The 16,279-nt window shown below is 48.7% G+C and overlaps 8 protein-coding genes across 8 annotated transcripts; 4 read left to right on the top strand and 4 right to left on the bottom strand.

The window, feature by feature from the left end:
• Nucleotides 1-52: 52 nt before the first annotated feature.
• ACHE_60335S (acyl-CoA dehydrogenase family protein) lies at nucleotides 53-1,512 on the bottom strand (the record flags this gene model as incomplete). Its single annotated transcript, XM_043281498.1, has 4 exons — nucleotides 53-558; nucleotides 608-697; nucleotides 747-974; nucleotides 1,032-1,512. 4 exons carry the CDS (start codon nucleotides 1,510-1,512, stop codon nucleotides 53-55), a joined length of 1,305 nt encoding a protein of 434 aa, XP_043138971.1.
• Nucleotides 1,513-1,775: 263 nt separating this feature from the next.
• On the bottom strand, nucleotides 1,776-4,055 carry ACHE_60334S (putative protein kinase; the record flags this gene model as incomplete). Its single annotated transcript, XM_043281496.1, has 1 exon — nucleotides 1,776-4,055. The coding sequence occupies one exon, from the start codon at nucleotides 4,053-4,055 to the stop codon at nucleotides 1,776-1,778; it is 2,280 nt and encodes a 759-aa protein (XP_043138970.1).
• Nucleotides 4,056-5,072: 1,017 nt separating this feature from the next.
• POL3 (DNA-directed DNA polymerase delta POL3) lies at nucleotides 5,073-8,489 on the top strand (the record flags this gene model as incomplete). The annotated part of the gene is made up of 3 exons (XM_043281495.1): nucleotides 5,073-5,456; nucleotides 5,508-7,690; nucleotides 7,751-8,489. 3 exons carry the CDS (start codon nucleotides 5,073-5,075, stop codon nucleotides 8,487-8,489), a joined length of 3,306 nt encoding a protein of 1,101 aa, XP_043138969.1.
• A 222-nt stretch (nucleotides 8,490-8,711) lies between these two features.
• ACHE_60332S (uncharacterized protein) lies at nucleotides 8,712-8,938 on the bottom strand (the record flags this gene model as incomplete). The annotated part of the gene is made up of 2 exons (XM_043281494.1): nucleotides 8,712-8,841; nucleotides 8,898-8,938. The coding sequence occupies 2 exons, from the start codon at nucleotides 8,936-8,938 to the stop codon at nucleotides 8,712-8,714; spliced, it is 171 nt and encodes a 56-aa protein (XP_043138968.1).
• Nucleotides 8,939-9,737: 799 nt separating this feature from the next.
• Nucleotides 9,738-10,532, top strand: ACHE_60331A (uncharacterized protein; the record flags this gene model as incomplete). Its single annotated transcript, XM_043281493.1, has 3 exons — nucleotides 9,738-9,833; nucleotides 9,890-10,048; nucleotides 10,119-10,532. The coding sequence occupies 3 exons, from the start codon at nucleotides 9,738-9,740 to the stop codon at nucleotides 10,530-10,532; spliced, it is 669 nt and encodes a 222-aa protein (XP_043138967.1).
• An 814-nt stretch (nucleotides 10,533-11,346) lies between these two features.
• On the top strand, nucleotides 11,347-12,244 carry ACHE_60330A (uncharacterized protein; the record flags this gene model as incomplete). Its single annotated transcript, XM_043281492.1, has 3 exons — nucleotides 11,347-11,490; nucleotides 11,546-11,785; nucleotides 11,843-12,244. The coding sequence occupies 3 exons, from the start codon at nucleotides 11,347-11,349 to the stop codon at nucleotides 12,242-12,244; spliced, it is 786 nt and encodes a 261-aa protein (XP_043138966.1).
• Nucleotides 12,245-14,333: 2,089 nt separating this feature from the next.
• Nucleotides 14,334-14,879, bottom strand: ACHE_60329S (uncharacterized protein; the record flags this gene model as incomplete). Its single annotated transcript, XM_043281491.1, has 1 exon — nucleotides 14,334-14,879. One exon carries the CDS (start codon nucleotides 14,877-14,879, stop codon nucleotides 14,334-14,336), a length of 546 nt encoding a protein of 181 aa, XP_043138965.1.
• Nucleotides 14,880-15,743: 864 nt separating this feature from the next.
• ACHE_60328A (uncharacterized protein) lies at nucleotides 15,744-16,097 on the top strand (the record flags this gene model as incomplete). Its single annotated transcript, XM_043281490.1, has 3 exons — nucleotides 15,744-15,884; nucleotides 15,936-16,003; nucleotides 16,052-16,097. 3 exons carry the CDS (start codon nucleotides 15,744-15,746, stop codon nucleotides 16,095-16,097), a joined length of 255 nt encoding a protein of 84 aa, XP_043138964.1.
• Between the last annotated feature and the right edge of the window lie 182 nt (nucleotides 16,098-16,279).

Raw genomic sequence — 16,279 nt, 5'->3', positions numbered from 1 at the left:
TTTATATAGCTATGGTCTCGACTATACATGACATTACATACAAATATTACCACTACATCTTCGACTTCCGACTCTCCAACGCCTTCCATCTCGTCTTAAGAGCCTTCAGCTCCTCTTGTAACGCCAACCCCATCATGATTTCCTCACTCCCACCCCCAACAACATGGACCCTCATATCCCGACTAATCTGCTCGACCCGTGCTCCCTTCCCAGCCCTATTATAACCAGCACCACCCAGAATCTGTTGTGCTTCGCGGACACTCTTCTCAAGAGCCCTAGTCGCCATTACTTTGAGAAGAGCCGTCATACCCCCGATTCTGACATTGTCCACGGGTTGGTCTTTGGTGAGTTCGAGGATGTGCGCGAGTTGTTCCATGAATGCGTAAGCGGGTTCGATCATTAGGCCGAACTTGAAGATTTTGGATTGGATGGCTTGCTTCCTGATCAGGGGGGAGCCGAATGTTTCGCGTTGGATGGCGTAGTTGAAGGCGTCTTCTGCGCATACACGGGCTAGTTGTAGAGAGGCGCATGCGAGACTGAGGCGCTCAGGGTTGAAGTCTTCGTAATTAGCTGATGAGCCTTTCGTCCAATATCAGCAGGTACTCACTCGACATGATCAATGGGAATCCTTTGTTCTCTTCCCCAATTAGATGGTCAACCGGAACACGGACATCGTCGAGCTCAATAAATGTTGATCCTGACATGCATTAGCCCATTATCCAAGTAGCCTGAAGTGAAGTGCCTACCGCTGGCATTGACACCCGAATTGTGCATCCGTTGACGAGTAACCCCAGGCGCCTTCAGAGGAATCACCAACAAACTGATTCCACCCTTACCCGGTCCCCCAGTTCGAACAGCAGCCGTACAGTAATCAGCCCAGATACCGTTGGTAATCCACTTTTTCGCACCGTTGACGATATAGTAATTTCCCTCGCGTTTCGCCGTAGTCTGAATATTCGCAACATCCGACCCAGCTACTCAACGTCAGCCAACATCCGCATTTCCTTTTAGAGCAAAGCCAACAAACTCACCATCAGGCTCTGTAATCCCTAAGCAAAATCTCACCTCCCCCTTCGCAATCCCCGGCAACCACCTCCTCCTCTGCTCCACAGTCCCAAACCTCGCAACCGGCGGCCCCCCAATCGCATTTCCACCACCCAATCCCCAAACAACACCCACAAAACCAGTCCTCGTAAGCTCCTCTGTCAAAATCAAACTGCACCACGTATCCCACTTATCAAATGGCACGGTTCCCGGCAGCGACAGACCACCCGCATCTTCGGGAGTTGTGAGCGGGTGCACAATGCTGAAGCCTAGTTCGCAGTGGCGGCGGCGGACGGATTCGGGAACTTGACCCGCTTCTTCCCATTCTTGGGCGTAGGGGGCGATGGAGGTTTCGATGTAGGAGCGGACGGAGGCGCGGAGATTGTGGTGGAGGGGGTTGTAGTAGGGGTTTTGGAGGGGGAGTTGGGGGAGGAGGGGTGAGCTGTAGGGGGCGGCTGGGGGCTTCATTTTTGTATTGGGTGTTACTTGGGTGTTCTGATTCAATTGGTCGTAGAACGGATAGAAGTGATATTTTGGAGACAGGGGTAAAGCTTTATCTTACTGTCTGATCTCATGCGGGGAAAGCTAAACCGAGGACCGCGGAGTGTTACTGGAATAGGAAATCAGAGCATGAGATGAGTTGAGTTCGTATCACATTTCTAATATATATTAATGTTTCTATGGAGTAGAGTAGTTTTGTTTCACCTTTTCCAGTGCAATTGAATAACAGATCATGACGCTTTCTCCAAAGTGCATAGAATCCCCTCCAAATGCTTCTTGACATGGGAGCAGCGCCATCTCTGCTTAGAATGCGGCTCCAGCATGCCTCTAATGCAGGTCATCACAGACTCTGCGACGGACATTCCCTCCTCGAGCGGTACCTGTCCCATATCGATTTTCTCCGCAAAATCAGATGGGAACACCGTTCGTTGTGTAGCAATGTCAATAGAAGCCGAAGAGCTCCTACCCCGGGTCAATTCACTCAAAACCATCTGGCGTTCCATCTTCGTACCCAGGCGATATAAGAGCTCGAATAGAATGACTCCAAGGGCGTATACATCAAGTCGTTCGTCGATGGTGTAATAATCCTCGTCGGTTATGGATTCATCCGACTCCGAGATTCCGAGGCCGTTGCTGTTATTAGGCGGGCGGTAGAATTCGGTCCCGACGACACGGTTCATATTTTGTGATGGCACTGAGCCTCTGCGAGAACAATCGTCGATATGCGAGATGTCTGCGACGAGTCCGAAATCACCGATACGAGGATGGCAATACCGGCAGTCCAATTCGGGTTGTTTCTGACAAGTACCGCATATCTCCAGGTTGCTATTCTCTGGAGATGACAGAAAAATGTTCGCCGGTTTGAGATCACGATGCACGATGCCTTTGGAGTGGATATACTCGACACCAGAGATGATGTTAAGCATCAGCCTCAAGGACGGAACAAGATGATAGCAGTGACGTCGCGTTCCCTTGTCGCTTGGCTGTGGATTGAGGTAAGAACCAAGTGAAGTAGGATGCAGTGACATTTGGATATGAAGGACAACAGCAGGATCATTCGTCCCATCTCTGGCCCTTCGTTGGACCTGCATTTTCGAAGCGTCATGGCTAAGTCCGTCACTGAAAATATCGCTGTCATTCCCACCAAAAGTTGACAACTGACCCTGAGATGGGACGCTGAACTCGCGGGCGATAGGTTCGATCTCTTCGTCGAATTGAGTAGAAGATCTCTTCGAGTGTCGCGAGGTTGTGGTCGACTGACTCCGCTGTGACATTGTATCTGAATGCGTTTCAACCATAGAACTCTCGGAATGCTCAAATACAACGCCGTAGCTTTGGTTATCCGTTTGGTCGCGGCTGGGCAGGTAACTCTGAGTTTGTTCTTGGTCAAACGCAGTTTGTCCATTATTGGATACAAAAGGAGTCGGTCGATTGGAGATGCGTTGCGAAAAGTTCGCTTTCTCAACCCATGCACCGTAGTATCGAACGACGTTAGTATGCTCTAGTCGAGCCAGCGTCCGGATTTCTTTCATGATGGTTTCAAGTTGATTACCACCAAACTGCAATTGCTCCAGCCGTCTTTGGCTCAATGGAATCTTCTTAACGGCGTAATTCTGTCCGTCAATATGATTCTGCACATGGTAAACCTCGCCATATGAGCCCCGGCCCAAAATACCAATCTCAGAGAACTCCGTTGCGTAACGAGACATGGCAGTGACAGGCGACGATGGTTGAGAACCGAAGAGCGGGAAGCTCACAGGAGAACTCCCGGTGAAAGGCAACGTTCGATGTGGCAATTTCGTGACATCTAACCGAATATCTTCCAGAGGGGTGACATTTCTTCCACCGGAAAACTGTTTGAGACTAAGTATTTCCCGTCTTTGGTCCATGTGGTGTGCATGACCTCCATGTGGACTCTCTGTGAGGAAGCGCATGCTTGAGGACCTGGAAGCCAGAGCTAGGTCCTTTGTCGTACTGATTGGCGACTGTTGCACATGGCGGTCGTTCAAATCTAATCCCTCTAGGGCGGAAACTCCAAGTAAATCAAGGTTGTCGCGGTAGTATTGCCTCGTTGTGCCCAGATCTTCCTTGTCCACACCGCTGGCCAGCACGCCGTGTGATGATAAAAACTGCGATTTGAAGGCGTACATGCGTTTGCCCAAGTACTGTACTTCCGGAGACTCACGGGTGTAACTCCCGTGCGAACCCTCCTGGGCATTCAAGATGTCCGTGGCCCGGCTTAAACAGTAGAACTCCAGCAACGCAGCGGTCATCATGTTTGCGTGACTCCCGGTATCGACATCGGGAATATCCTTTGCCTCTGGAACTTCATGACGACGGTACGAAGAGCTCCTGCTTATGAGGGGAGGTGTCTTGATAGGTCTGGCAGAAGGCTGGGTCGCACCTCCCGCATGGTAGCTTGAGCTTGCAACCACGTCTCGTTCACCTTCATCGGAACTGGATTGAGAGTCGGATGAAGAGAGCTCAGCTGCTGATCTGAACATTGACATGTTGCAGTCAGAGATTCGATTAATTGGTGGGAAGTGTAACGAGTCCCATCGGGATCTTGTCCGCCATATATATGGAGAGAACCCCCACCCCCAATTGCCCAACAGCAAGAGAAGGAAGGCAGCAAAGAAACGAAAACAGTTGTCTTTTCCCAAGGCGAGATACTCAAAATAACATGTCCAGTCCGGCGATCACAGGTAAATGTATCTGCCTGTAACAATTGGCTTCTTGTAATTCGCCAATACCCCAATGAATGAATCAAAGCTCGCACAATATGAAAGAGCCTCTTTATGTAGCCTGGTACGTCTCAAAGTCGTGCTTGGCTGTCAAAAGATGCCACGGTTGTTCGACTGAGTTAGTTGAAAGAAGTCAATCAGCCTTGCTTCCATCGGTTTCTATATGCCATCTGGCAGGGCGTATCCACGCGGGGTTGAATTAGAACATTATGCCTATTCAAGAAAGAGCGTTCATTCCATTATACCATCTATTGTCCTGTAAGAGAGATCTTTCCATAGATCGCTACCCCGCGTCAAATGGAAGGCGAAAAACGCTTTTTCTGAGTCAGAATCATGCCTTGTGGCCTCAGGCATTAAAGCCAGCTACGGTATATACAGAAAGCATCCATAGGTCCATGAACGCGCACTTCTGTCTTCTTCCAAGACACATTCATATGGGTAGGATACATTAGGGCAGCTTGTGCAGCTTATCATTAATAGAGGTCTATAGAAGCACAAAGGCGATGACTTGTCAGCCAACCAATCATAGCAGGCAATATGTGCATAAAATGAATAACTATCTATGCATAAATATGCTTTGCGTCATAAGCAACGCGTGGCACGTGACCTTGTTTCACGCGTAAGGGCGTCACGTCAAGGCGCGAACGCGAAGGAGCGCAGTTGCCCGTGACGGAGCACTTGCGGAACAACAATCGCTAAGGGCATTGGTGCTTCACGACCATCATTATCTTGGGTGCTCCCCTTGCTTTTAACCACCCGAATTTTCTTCTATGAGTTGCAATCATGCCTGAAGCCGTGAAGCGGGTGCTGGGCGATGCTACGAACAACCCCCGCAGTCCCTTGAACACGCCGGCTGCTATCAAAAAGCGCAAACTCGAAGCAGAGGCTACCGTTAAAGTCAATTCATCATCTCAAAATGGACAACGGAAGGCATTTGGGTCGAGCCAGCCGCAGAAGAGTCAGTTTGAAGAGGAGGTGCTGGAAAAGTTGACACAGGATATCAGCGGATTGAAGGACTCGAATTCTGAGAAGGATCAGCAATGGGAGCGGCCGCCGCTTGGGGAGTTCGATCCTGCAAAAGAGAACATCTGCTTCCAGCAAATTGATGCTGAGGAAGGGACGATCATGGGTGGCAAGACAGCAATTCGGCTGTTTGGCGTTACAGAGGTATAGTTGTTGCTTCGAGAAATCAATCACTCTCTGCTAATAGGTTCCAAGGTTGGCCAATCTGTCTTGATCCACGTTACCGGATTCCAACACTACCTCTATATCGCCGCCCCTGTGAACTTCACGAAACAAGACTGCGAACCCTATCGGGCTTTCCTGGAAACCAAAACTGGCTTATTTCAACACGCCATTCAATCGGTTCAGATCACGATGCGGGAGAACATTTACGGATTCCAAGGAAACCAGAAAAGCTATTACTTGAAGATCACGGTGACGGAGCCCAAATACATTACCAAGGTGCGAAGTGCGCTCGAGAACGGCGGCCCGAGTATGAACTACAAGGGGCTATGGAGTAGCTCGGATTCGGGGATTCTCACCTTCGACAATATTCAGTATTTGCTGAGGTTCATGATTGATACAGACATTGCGGGTATGGCCTGGGTGGAGGCCAAGGCAGGAAAATATCACCTACTCCCTTCGAATGAAAAGTTGTCCACTTGTCAGATCGAAGCAAGCGTTGACTATCGTGACCTGATCTCACACCCTCCCAACGGCGAGTGGGCTAAAATGGCACCTCTTCGCGTACTTTCGTTCGATATTGAATGTGCTGGACGAAAAGGCATTTTCCCCGAACCCAACCATGATCCAGTGATCCAAATCGCCAACGTCGTCACTCGGTACGGTGAATCGAAACCATTTATTCGAAACGTCTTTGTCCTGGATACATGCAGCTTGATTGTTAACACCCAAGTCCTGGAGTTCGACAAAGAAGAGAAAATGCTCATGGCATGGCGTGACTTTGTGGACAAGGTTGACCCAGATGTTATCATCGGATATAACATTGCCAACTTCGATTTTCCTTATCTCCTGGACCGAGCGAAACATCTCAAGTGTGCTGGATTTCCGTACTGGACTAGGCTACGGGGTGTTCAATCGCAGGCCAAGGAAACAAACTTCTCCAGCAAGCAGATGGGCAATCGTGACACAAAGTCGACAAACACAAACGGCAGAATCCAACTTGATCTTCTTCAATTAGTCCAGCGTGACTACCATCTGCGAAGTTACACGTTGAACTCGGTCTCTTACGAGTTCTTGGGTGAGCAGAAAGAAGATGTTCACCATACGATGATTACTGAGTTGTTCAACGGAACACCCGATTCAAGACGACGACTAGCGGTTTACTGTTTGAAGGATGCATACCTTCCACAAAGATTGATGGACAAGCTGATGTGCCTGGTGAACTATACCGAGATGGCAAGGGTTACTGGTGTGCCTTTCAACTTCTTACTTTCGCGTGGTCAACAAGTCAAGTTCATTAGTCAACTGTTCCGGAAGGCGTTGGAGCAGCAGCTCGTTATACCCAACGCAAAATCGACTGATGAGCAGGACTACGAAGGTGCCACTGTCATTGAACCGGTTCGAGGCTACTACGGTGTACCAATCGCGACTCTGGATTTTGCATCTCTGTACCCGTCGATCATTCAGGCACACAATCTGTGCTACACGACCTTGCTTAACAAGGCAAGTGTTGAAAAGCTTGGTTTACAGAAAGATGAAGACTACATCGTCACTCCAAACGGCGATATGTTCTGCACCACCAAAGTTCGCAAGGGTCTCCTTTCACAAATCTTGGAGGAACTGCTCACTGCGAGAAAACGTGCAAAGAAGGAACTCGGGGTAGAAACTGACCCGTTCAGGAAGGCTGTGTTGAACGGACGACAACTTGCCCTGAAGGTCAGCGCAAACAGTGTTTACGGTCTTACTGGTGCAACTGTCGGAAAACTGCCCTGTCTGCCAATCGCGAGTAGCACGACTAGTTATGGTCGTCAAATGATTGAGAAAACGAAGCAAGAGGTGGAGGCTAAGTACACTATTGCTAACGGATATTCCCATGATGCTAAGGTCATCTATGGTGATACCGATTCAGTTATGGTGAAATTTGGCGTGACCGAACTTGAGGATGCCATGAAGCTTGGGCAGGAGGCATCCGAATATGTCTCGTCCAAGTTCATCAAGCCCATCAAACTGGAGTTCGAAAAGGTCTACTTTCCATATCTTCTTATCAACAAAAAGAGATATGCGGGTCTCTACTGGACGAATCCAAAGAAGTTCGACAAGATGGACACCAAGGGTATCGAGACTGTCCGCAGAGATAATTGCCTGCTGGTTCAGAACGTCATCGAAACGGTGTTGAACAAGATCTTGATCGACCGGAATCTTGATGCTGCTCAAGAGTGAGTGAAATTCACTAGTCCTTTCTACATCTTACGATCATTGCTAAATAGAACTTCCAGATACGTCAAGGATACAATCTCGGATCTCCTACAGAACAAGGTCGATATGTCGAAGCTTGTGATTACAAAAGCGCTTTCGAAATCCGACTATACGGCCAAGCAAGCACATGTTGAACTCGCGGAGCGAATGCGGAAACGTGATGCAGGATCAGCACCCACTCTTGGTGACCGTGTCGCATATGTTATCGTGAAAGGTGCCGGAGGTTCAAAGAACTACGAGAAGTCGGAGGATCCTATCTTCGTCCTTGAGAACAACATTCCCATTGATACGAAGTACTATCTCGATAACCAACTCGCGAACCCTCTTGGCCGTATCTTCGAACCCATTCTTGGAGAGAAGAAAGCCAACCAGCTCCTTACAGGAGAGCATACGCGTTCAATCTCCGTTGCCGCTCCAACCCTTGGTGGACTTATGAAGTTCGCAAAGAGGACCCAAACCTGCATGGGTTGCAAGAAACCTCTTTCCGGGAAGGAAGAGATGGCCGGGGCTGTCTGCGAGCATTGTCGCCCCCGTCTTGGTGAATTATACACCAAAACTCTGACTAAGGTATCTGACCTAGAGGTCCGGTTCGGTCGACTGTGGACACAGTGTCAACGCTGCCAGGGCAGTCTGCATTGCGAGGTCATTTGCTCCTCCCGGGATTGTCCAATTTTCTATATGCGGATGAAGGCGAAGAAGGATGTGGAGGATTCGCAAAAGGAGCTGGCACGGTTCGACTTTGACCCTGGTGCTTGGTAATTGACGGACTATCTGAGAGATCTTTTTGCATTCTATTTGATCATTGACTTGGTAATTTTTTGTATTTGGGATGGCGCATTGATACTGATGGATTGATGATTTAACCGGCGTGTTGGGATTATGACTTTTAAAACATTAACATTGACATGACATTGTATATTTGTATTATGTAGCTAGGATAATTCTTCGATGATCATTTATTCTATAACAATCCAGATCTCTTCAATCCAATGTAAGCTCCGTGTTAAGCATCGCTGCTTCGATGTCCCTCTCAAGTGTTGTTCCCACCCAGGCACTAATCCCAGCCAGGTCGTCTTGACCACAACCGATGTTCGACAGACGGCGTTGCTCACTAGCGAAAATCAATAATTACATTAGAGACTAATAGACTATAGAAACAAGACATACATGTTGGGATAGTAATTGACGTACTTGCCTTTCTTTAGCATGAGTAGTCCGGATGGATGCCTTCGAGGATTCCTCAGCCTCGCTGGTCTGGCTACTGTTTGATGGTTTAAGCACATAATGACCGGTCGTCTCGTTGGTGGTAGTTGATTGGAAAGATTGATGTTGAGGTTGAGCCTGAAGCTGAGAGTTACTGGGTTGAGTGGTATCTGGAATGGTGAAGTATGGAGTAAAATAGGTATAAACTTGAATAAAGTAACTTGACGGTCAGGACGAACAACTCAATAGTATCAAGAGAATAGTTGAATAAATTCTTATGTTCATATAAATACCGAGGAATATCCGGGAATTGTCTTGGAGGGACAGAGTTGGGAACCAAAATTTTCAGGTTGAAACAAGGCATCTACCAAGGCCCCGGAACGGAGCTAATTATCTGGGTATCGCAGCTCGACATACGAGAAGAATTGCTATTGATTTGGGTGCCAGCTAGGTTGAATTAGGTGTTTACAAGAAAATACTTAATCCGGCTTTCCCGCGTAGGATCCGCAAAATCCTCGTTTGATCGTAGGGCCCCTGGTTCAGATAAGCACGTTGGTGTCATGTCCGGATGAAGAAAACTCGCTATGTTCGGCTTTCGAACGAACAACTTACTTGTACTACCTTGTTCATAGTTCTTGTAGACGTTATTCTAGTCAGAAACTTTGATACATATTCCCAAAAGGAGAAATACTCCACTCACGGTGGGGCTGCCCGAGTCCGTCGAATCCAGGGATCTCGACCTTAATTCGACGACAGCGCTTCCTCAGAATCTGACATCAAAGCCGTATAACCACAACAACATCGATGAATCCGTCAGTTGAAGAATTAAACGAGTGCGAAAATGCAGGTATCCCTGCGCAAGGCACCAAGGCAGAAAATGGGCAACTATCGTGGCCTCAGGTGTGTTCGGGACTGTAATGGCGTAACGACGACCATGTGACTTACAGTAACCAAAGATATGTTTTCAACATGAATTCGTTCTTTCTTCACATTTAGAGATGCTGCAATCGGCCAAAAGTCTCATTCAATCCGATGATAATATCTTGCGGACGATTTCTTCTATGCTCGACAAGACGAATAAGTTGATGTCACAATTCCGCATTGTCAAGGAACAGGTCGACTCCTTCTCCTGGAGCCTATTTTCGGTTGCTTCCCTCTTTGTGCCTGAGGCTAATGTGCAGACAGATGAAGGCAAATGGGAAGCAGTCTGCCCCCCAAGTCGATGATGCGAACTCGACGACAACTTCGGGATCAAATCCTCCAGTGAGAAAAAGGAGAGCCAGGTCAGGAGATTCAAACGAGAACGGCGTGGAATCGAGCAGGCTGCAAGATAGTCACTCGCGAAAGCGAAAGCGCGTGGAAATTCCAGGAATTGATGAGGACTTGCGGAATACAACGCCAGTGTCTGCAGAAACAGAGGATATCTCTGAGGAAGTCCAGAGACGGCTGGAGATTAAGGAAGAGCAGAGAAAAAGACGCAATGCTAAGCCTGAGAAGCGGAAACGTGATAAAGATAGCCTTCTCTCGAACGATGGCAGTTCGTCGCTGGGAGATACCGCAAGACCAAAGAAGAAGCGACGAGAGGAACAGACAGGCTAGGACTGAGAGGACAAATCTCCACGCGAATACTCGAATTGCCGGCGCAATTGGGAAAAAAATGTATATAGTGAAGCCGTTGGAACAAGCGGCGGCCATGCATATTCTCAGGTACGGTTCCTAATTTTAACGACCACATGTCAAACATTAACTTTCTGCAGAAGAGTCACAACTAGGCACATAAATAAGAGCCAATCAATTTAAAGTACTTGACCTGTTCCTGGAGCTTGATCCATGGCCAATTATCCTCGATATCCCGAATGAATCCTCCTGACCTCTGCAAGTTTCGGAGACAGCTAGGCACATCAATAAAGAGCGAATCAATTGGAAGCATTCGACCTACTCCTGGAGCTTGATCCATGGTCAAATATCGTGAAAATCCCGAATGACTCTGCGAGATTCTGCCAGTATGGGATTAGAACAGCTGCCTAGGCGGTTCCTAAGGGGTATAAAAGCTTGCTCAGCACCCCCAGCTGGTTCTCTTTATCTTTTCTTCTCCATCTTTCGTCTCACAGCGGAAGATCGGCGACTCATAGCGTACACAGCGTTTTATCTCGTCTAACATCCCTTTATTGACATCTGTTAGTAGCAGAGCCAGTAATTCCGTCTTAGCTTTCTCGTCATCGTATTTCCTCCCATCGAGACTCGTAGAGAGCCGGTGGTATCCGTTTTTCCAATCCACAGAGACATTTCCTCAAAAGAGAGCCTGTGGTAGTAACCCCCGTATCACCCACTGAGGCTACTCTCTTAAGAGATCCAGTGGTATCCGTATTCCGCCTTATCCTTCTATCCGCTTATTACTGTCAGTAAGTTCATCATGAGCTTCACTGGTAACAAGGGCTTCGGCCAATTCTGCGGTTCTCCAGCCTACGGATTCCAGAAAACACAGTTTAACCGGAATGGTGCTGGCATCAAGCCGAATGGACACGGGCCCACTAACAACAAGGGCGGTCGTAAGAAGGTACGTACAACTTAATTGCATCTTATATTCAGACAGAGACTAACTAGATATATAGGGCAACAATCGACGTGGCAAGCAGTACCCAGCTGGTTGTAACAACGACAGCAACAAAGGCCAGCAAGGCCGTCGGACTCCGAGAAGCCAGAACCAGCAACAGGCTGGCAACTGGACTGGCAACCAGTTCCAGGTTTACGACCAGCCCCAGAACCAGAACCAGAACCCGAATGGGTCGAGACGGACTGCCAATTTCCCCGCTCGGGGCGGCCGCAAGAACAACCGGAGGTTCAATCCGATCGTAAATTCAATCTTCCCTTTAGCATTCATTTCGAGATACATGCTAACATTATTTTAGCCTGTCAACAACAAGGGCTTTCCCACTGGTCCCAGTGGCAGACATGCCAAGGCCAGTCCCTGGGATGGGGACATTATCATGCATGACGCACCGCGCATCAAGAAACCAGGATGTCGCTCTATTCAGGACGTTGCCATGGTTGATGCTTCCACGGTCGTCATGCAGCAGCCAGTCTGGGAGGAAGATCGAGACGTGGCAATGCAGGATGCACCACCACTCCCTGAGGAACAGCCAGTCTACCAGTACCAGTTTGACCTGGGAAGACACTTCCTCCTTGCCTTTGAGCAACTTGCTCTGGAAAAACAACAAGAAAGGGGGCTTCTCGCCCAAGGGCTCTTGGAAATGCAGAGTCTTGCTGCATCCATGCTTCATCTCGCCCCCCCAATGCAACCACAAAGTTGAAGTGATCACTCCGGCCACCGTCATGACAGCTCAGATAGTGGGTCTCACTTTGGCGTAAGCGACAAAGGGTAGCCTGGGCCCAGTCAATTGACAAGGACGACAACAAAAACTGGTAACAACAAACCGATACCGACTATAAGATGACTACCAGTTTCGACAACAACGACGCCAACGACAAACGAATGAACGGACGGAACGGCTACAGTTTGCTTTCCACCTGATGTAGGCACCAGGTTACTGCCGGCAGTGACTACGACCTACACCCACCTAATTAAAGCCCGCTATTCCTACAAAAAGAACTAAGAAAGAAAAAAAAAAGGTGGGACTATCATCACCCAAGTGGTACCGTCATCCTACCACTGAATCCCAAGCCATTAAGCCACGGGCGTATACGGCCATACTACCATACTACCAGGGGTAACACATGAATGATTGCCTGCCACTATACCAAGCCTTATTCGGGTCAAGGCGCTGAACATGAGATCGATAACATCACGTACACAAGGGCACTCCACTCATGGGAAACGGAATAAAGTAATTGAAGAAGATTTACGAAGTGGTTGATCAACTGAACTACAAAAAGGACCTTCACCAATCCCAGGCAAAAACAAAAAAGTGATGAAAAAAATCCACCTGACGACAAAATTAAACTACAAAAAGAAGAAAATCTGTCCGGCCTATCCCACAAATTTATTCCAAGAAATGTTCTCGGACTACCACTTGAGTGCAGGAAAACAGCTGGTCTCATCCCCGAATCCCCGGATAAACAACAACAGAACAAAGCAGCGTCTTGGGTTACCTAGCTCGGTCTGGTCAGATGCTCGTACAAGCCCCAGACCCTCACAGAAGGACTGCTGAGCGTCCCCATAAAGGGATCCGATGGGGACGATATGGCCGGGTCGCTTCTGTGGGACGAATAGGGTTGGGTAAAAAGGGAGTGGTACGTGCAGGCATGGGAGTCTTTGGATCATCGACAATCGACCGAGTTAACCAGGGTCCTCCCGGATTTGAACCACCCCGGAACCCCGCTGCTCAAAGGACTTCACCACCACAAACAAAAAAGGCGTATTCTCCTTATAAGTCCTCCTCGGATTTGAGCTCTTCCCGAGTTCAAAAGACTTCACAAACAAAAAAAGAATCTTATGAGTCTTCCCCTAATATCAGTCGTCCCCGGGGCTCGAAGGACATCATCAAGACAAAAATAAGACACCTAATAACGGGCACCCGCAGCACGAGTTCTGCACGAGTTCTGCGGGTTTCCGAGTCGTTCCGTCCGTTCCGGCCGATCTGTAAATCAAAGAACAACAACAAAGGTTCTCCCCCAGTCTCGGTTCGGTTCAAATCTCCAGGATGCCGAAACCAACACGGCTCTCAACCAGCCCCGGATGGTCCCCGGATCGGCCCGTCTGGGAAAGGACCTGTGCCGCTCCGCTCATCTTGCCAGCCAGTTGTGCCTCAACATCGACAGTCATGTCGTCACATGGGGGCGATGGCCAGTCGGAAAGGAGGACTGAGCCTTATTTATGGGGACGTCAGATTATTCAGTTTGTATGACCGGTCCATAGGGACCGTGTTCTTATTTCTGTATTAGGGGATGGATTTGAGGATCACCACGAGGGAAAGTCCACACACACACACACACACACACACACACACACACACACACACACACACACACACACACACGCGCGCGCGCGCAATGACCACCAAAGTTGAAGGAATTGAAAGAACCGAATTGGGAGAATCGAAGTTACCATGTATCGGGGAAGACCAGACTGTGATTGTTGGTCTTGTTCAAGGTTTTTACCCTAGACGCGAAAAGTGCAGGGGACGTTTCCCTTGATCCTGAGCCCAAATGGGGGGACTGTACTAAATTGGAGTTGCTGAATACATTGCTTTTCCAACCCACATTTTCAATCGTAGAAGCGTAGAGCAACATAAGAGTAGATTGCATAGTAATACATGGATATCAACGCCATCATATAAACAAACCCAATATCATACATCGTCCACGGCATCATCGTCAAGACCACCAAGTCGCAAATGCCCGAGGCATCAGTTTGTCATCCTTTGAATACCTAAATCCCAATCACTCCTTCGAGTCATTATCCTTTTTTCCCCATCTCCATACATCCGAAACATGCTCCTTAATCAGATCCCCATACCCCTTCCCCTCCGCCAACGCCTCCGCCTCCTCTCGTAATCTCCTCTGCTTCCACCCTTCCTCCTCCCCACCCATCCAAACCCTCTCCGCAATCCCCTTCTCCTGCGTCTGCCTCGCCCTCAACCTCTCAATCTCCTCCTCGTTAAGTCCTCCTTCCCGCAATTGTTTCTCTCTACTCGCGCGCACCCGTGCCTGGATCTCCTGCGCGCGCTCACTAGGCAAATCCGAGATGATCGCCGAGGGCCGGGAAAGGCGCGACTCGAGACGCTCCATGATGCTGCGGCCTGTGCGTTCATAGGTCAGGTGGTTTGCGGAGATGCAGAAGGCGCCTGTGAGCAGGACGGTGAGGTGGTCGAGTTTCCGCGGGGGTAGGGCGATGAGAATCGGGGAGGTGACGAGGAAGGTTAGGGCGGCGTAGTTCTTGAAGCGCTGGTAGTCGGCTTCGCGGCGGGATTGAATGTCTTCGACCATTTTTCTTTAGTCTTATGTTTGGTTGATCGGGTTACTGGAAAAGGTGGGTTTCAATTGATCAATGTCTGATTGGAGGATATTTGTGGCTGAATGGTTATCTGTTTATCGGAGGGTCTGATCTTGGACTCTGCGGTTGATGCAAAATTTTACGGTGGGCCATACGGCCGGTTGTGTAGTCACGTGATTTCCGCGTGGTGAAGCATCACAATGCTATTGTCCTTTTCTCCCTCCTCGTAATCTTCATTCGCCTATCTCAACGATTCCCATGCAATATCGGGTTGATACCTGACATTCCGAGTAACCGACAATAGACCCCTTGTGATTGGTCGGAACCTTGCACAAAACAATGCAAAGCTTGACCAAAGCTTAGCGTCAGCCCTGTGGACCCGTGACCCACGTGGTTCCACTGCAAAAATGGAGCTGCCTGTTGATTCTACACGGATGAAGGATAGCGGACGATATCCTGGATTGTGTGGAAACACGTCGATGGCATACAAATGCCGGAGGATCGGGGGAGTATACGGATACCGATGCTTGTCGGAACGGAGAGACAGGAAATGGTATTGAGTGAGTAAAGATAGGTGGGATGTGCCCAACGGGAATGGGTACTGATAAGGCGAGGGCTGGTGGAGTGTTGTTATGGCCAATTATTCGGGCACGAGGAGTCAGCCACATGACATGACCGGTAATGCTCATGGGATTGGGGCATTGGGGCGTTTCATTCCGATTCCGAGGATTTATTCTGCCTGTCAAGTCATTGGTATATATTGAGGCCTGCTCTCTTCATTTCCCAGTCTCTTCTGCCATTGTATATCCCATTTAGCGCTTCCACCATCAGCTTAAAAGCTTTTCTCAACAGACACAATGGGCCTCTTCAACTGGTTCAAGTCTTCCAAGCAGGAGGACACCACCCGACAACCTACTTGGGATCCAAACACCATGGTCATGAGCCAGCCCTCCAGGCCTTCAGCCCCCACAGCTGAGCGTGTCGTGACTCAGAAACCGGTATGCTTGCTCTAGGATTATTTGACCAATGAGCCGTCTAACTGTCAGCAGAATTCGCAGAAAGACATGCAAATGAACCTGCGCGGTGGTGCCGGTGCTGGGGACATTTGCTGCGGAGTGTAAGTCATGCTTCTTCTTCGCCAGGGAAAGTAAGTTAACCATAATAGCTGTACTGGACTTCTGTGCTTCGAATGCTGCGAGGACTGCTGCTAGACGTGATGTTTATACGAATTTTATACCCATTGTACATGTTGACTGTCGGTATGTTTGATGAAATATGTAACTTGGTTTTTTATTTGTATAGATATTTCTTTAGATACTGTCAACACTGCTTTGCTTTCTGGATAGCATAGTGTAGACTTTGGCATGTAGAGAACGAATCCACCGCAGTCCGC

This window comes from Aspergillus chevalieri, chromosome 6 (genome assembly GCF_016861735.1).
Source record: "Aspergillus chevalieri M1 DNA, chromosome 6, nearly complete sequence".
In the NCBI taxonomy this organism is placed as follows: Eukaryota; Fungi; Ascomycota; class Eurotiomycetes; order Eurotiales; family Aspergillaceae; genus Aspergillus; species Aspergillus chevalieri.
The sequence above is the reverse complement of the archived record's forward strand: the minus strand, read 5'-3'. Positions and strand labels throughout refer to the sequence as shown.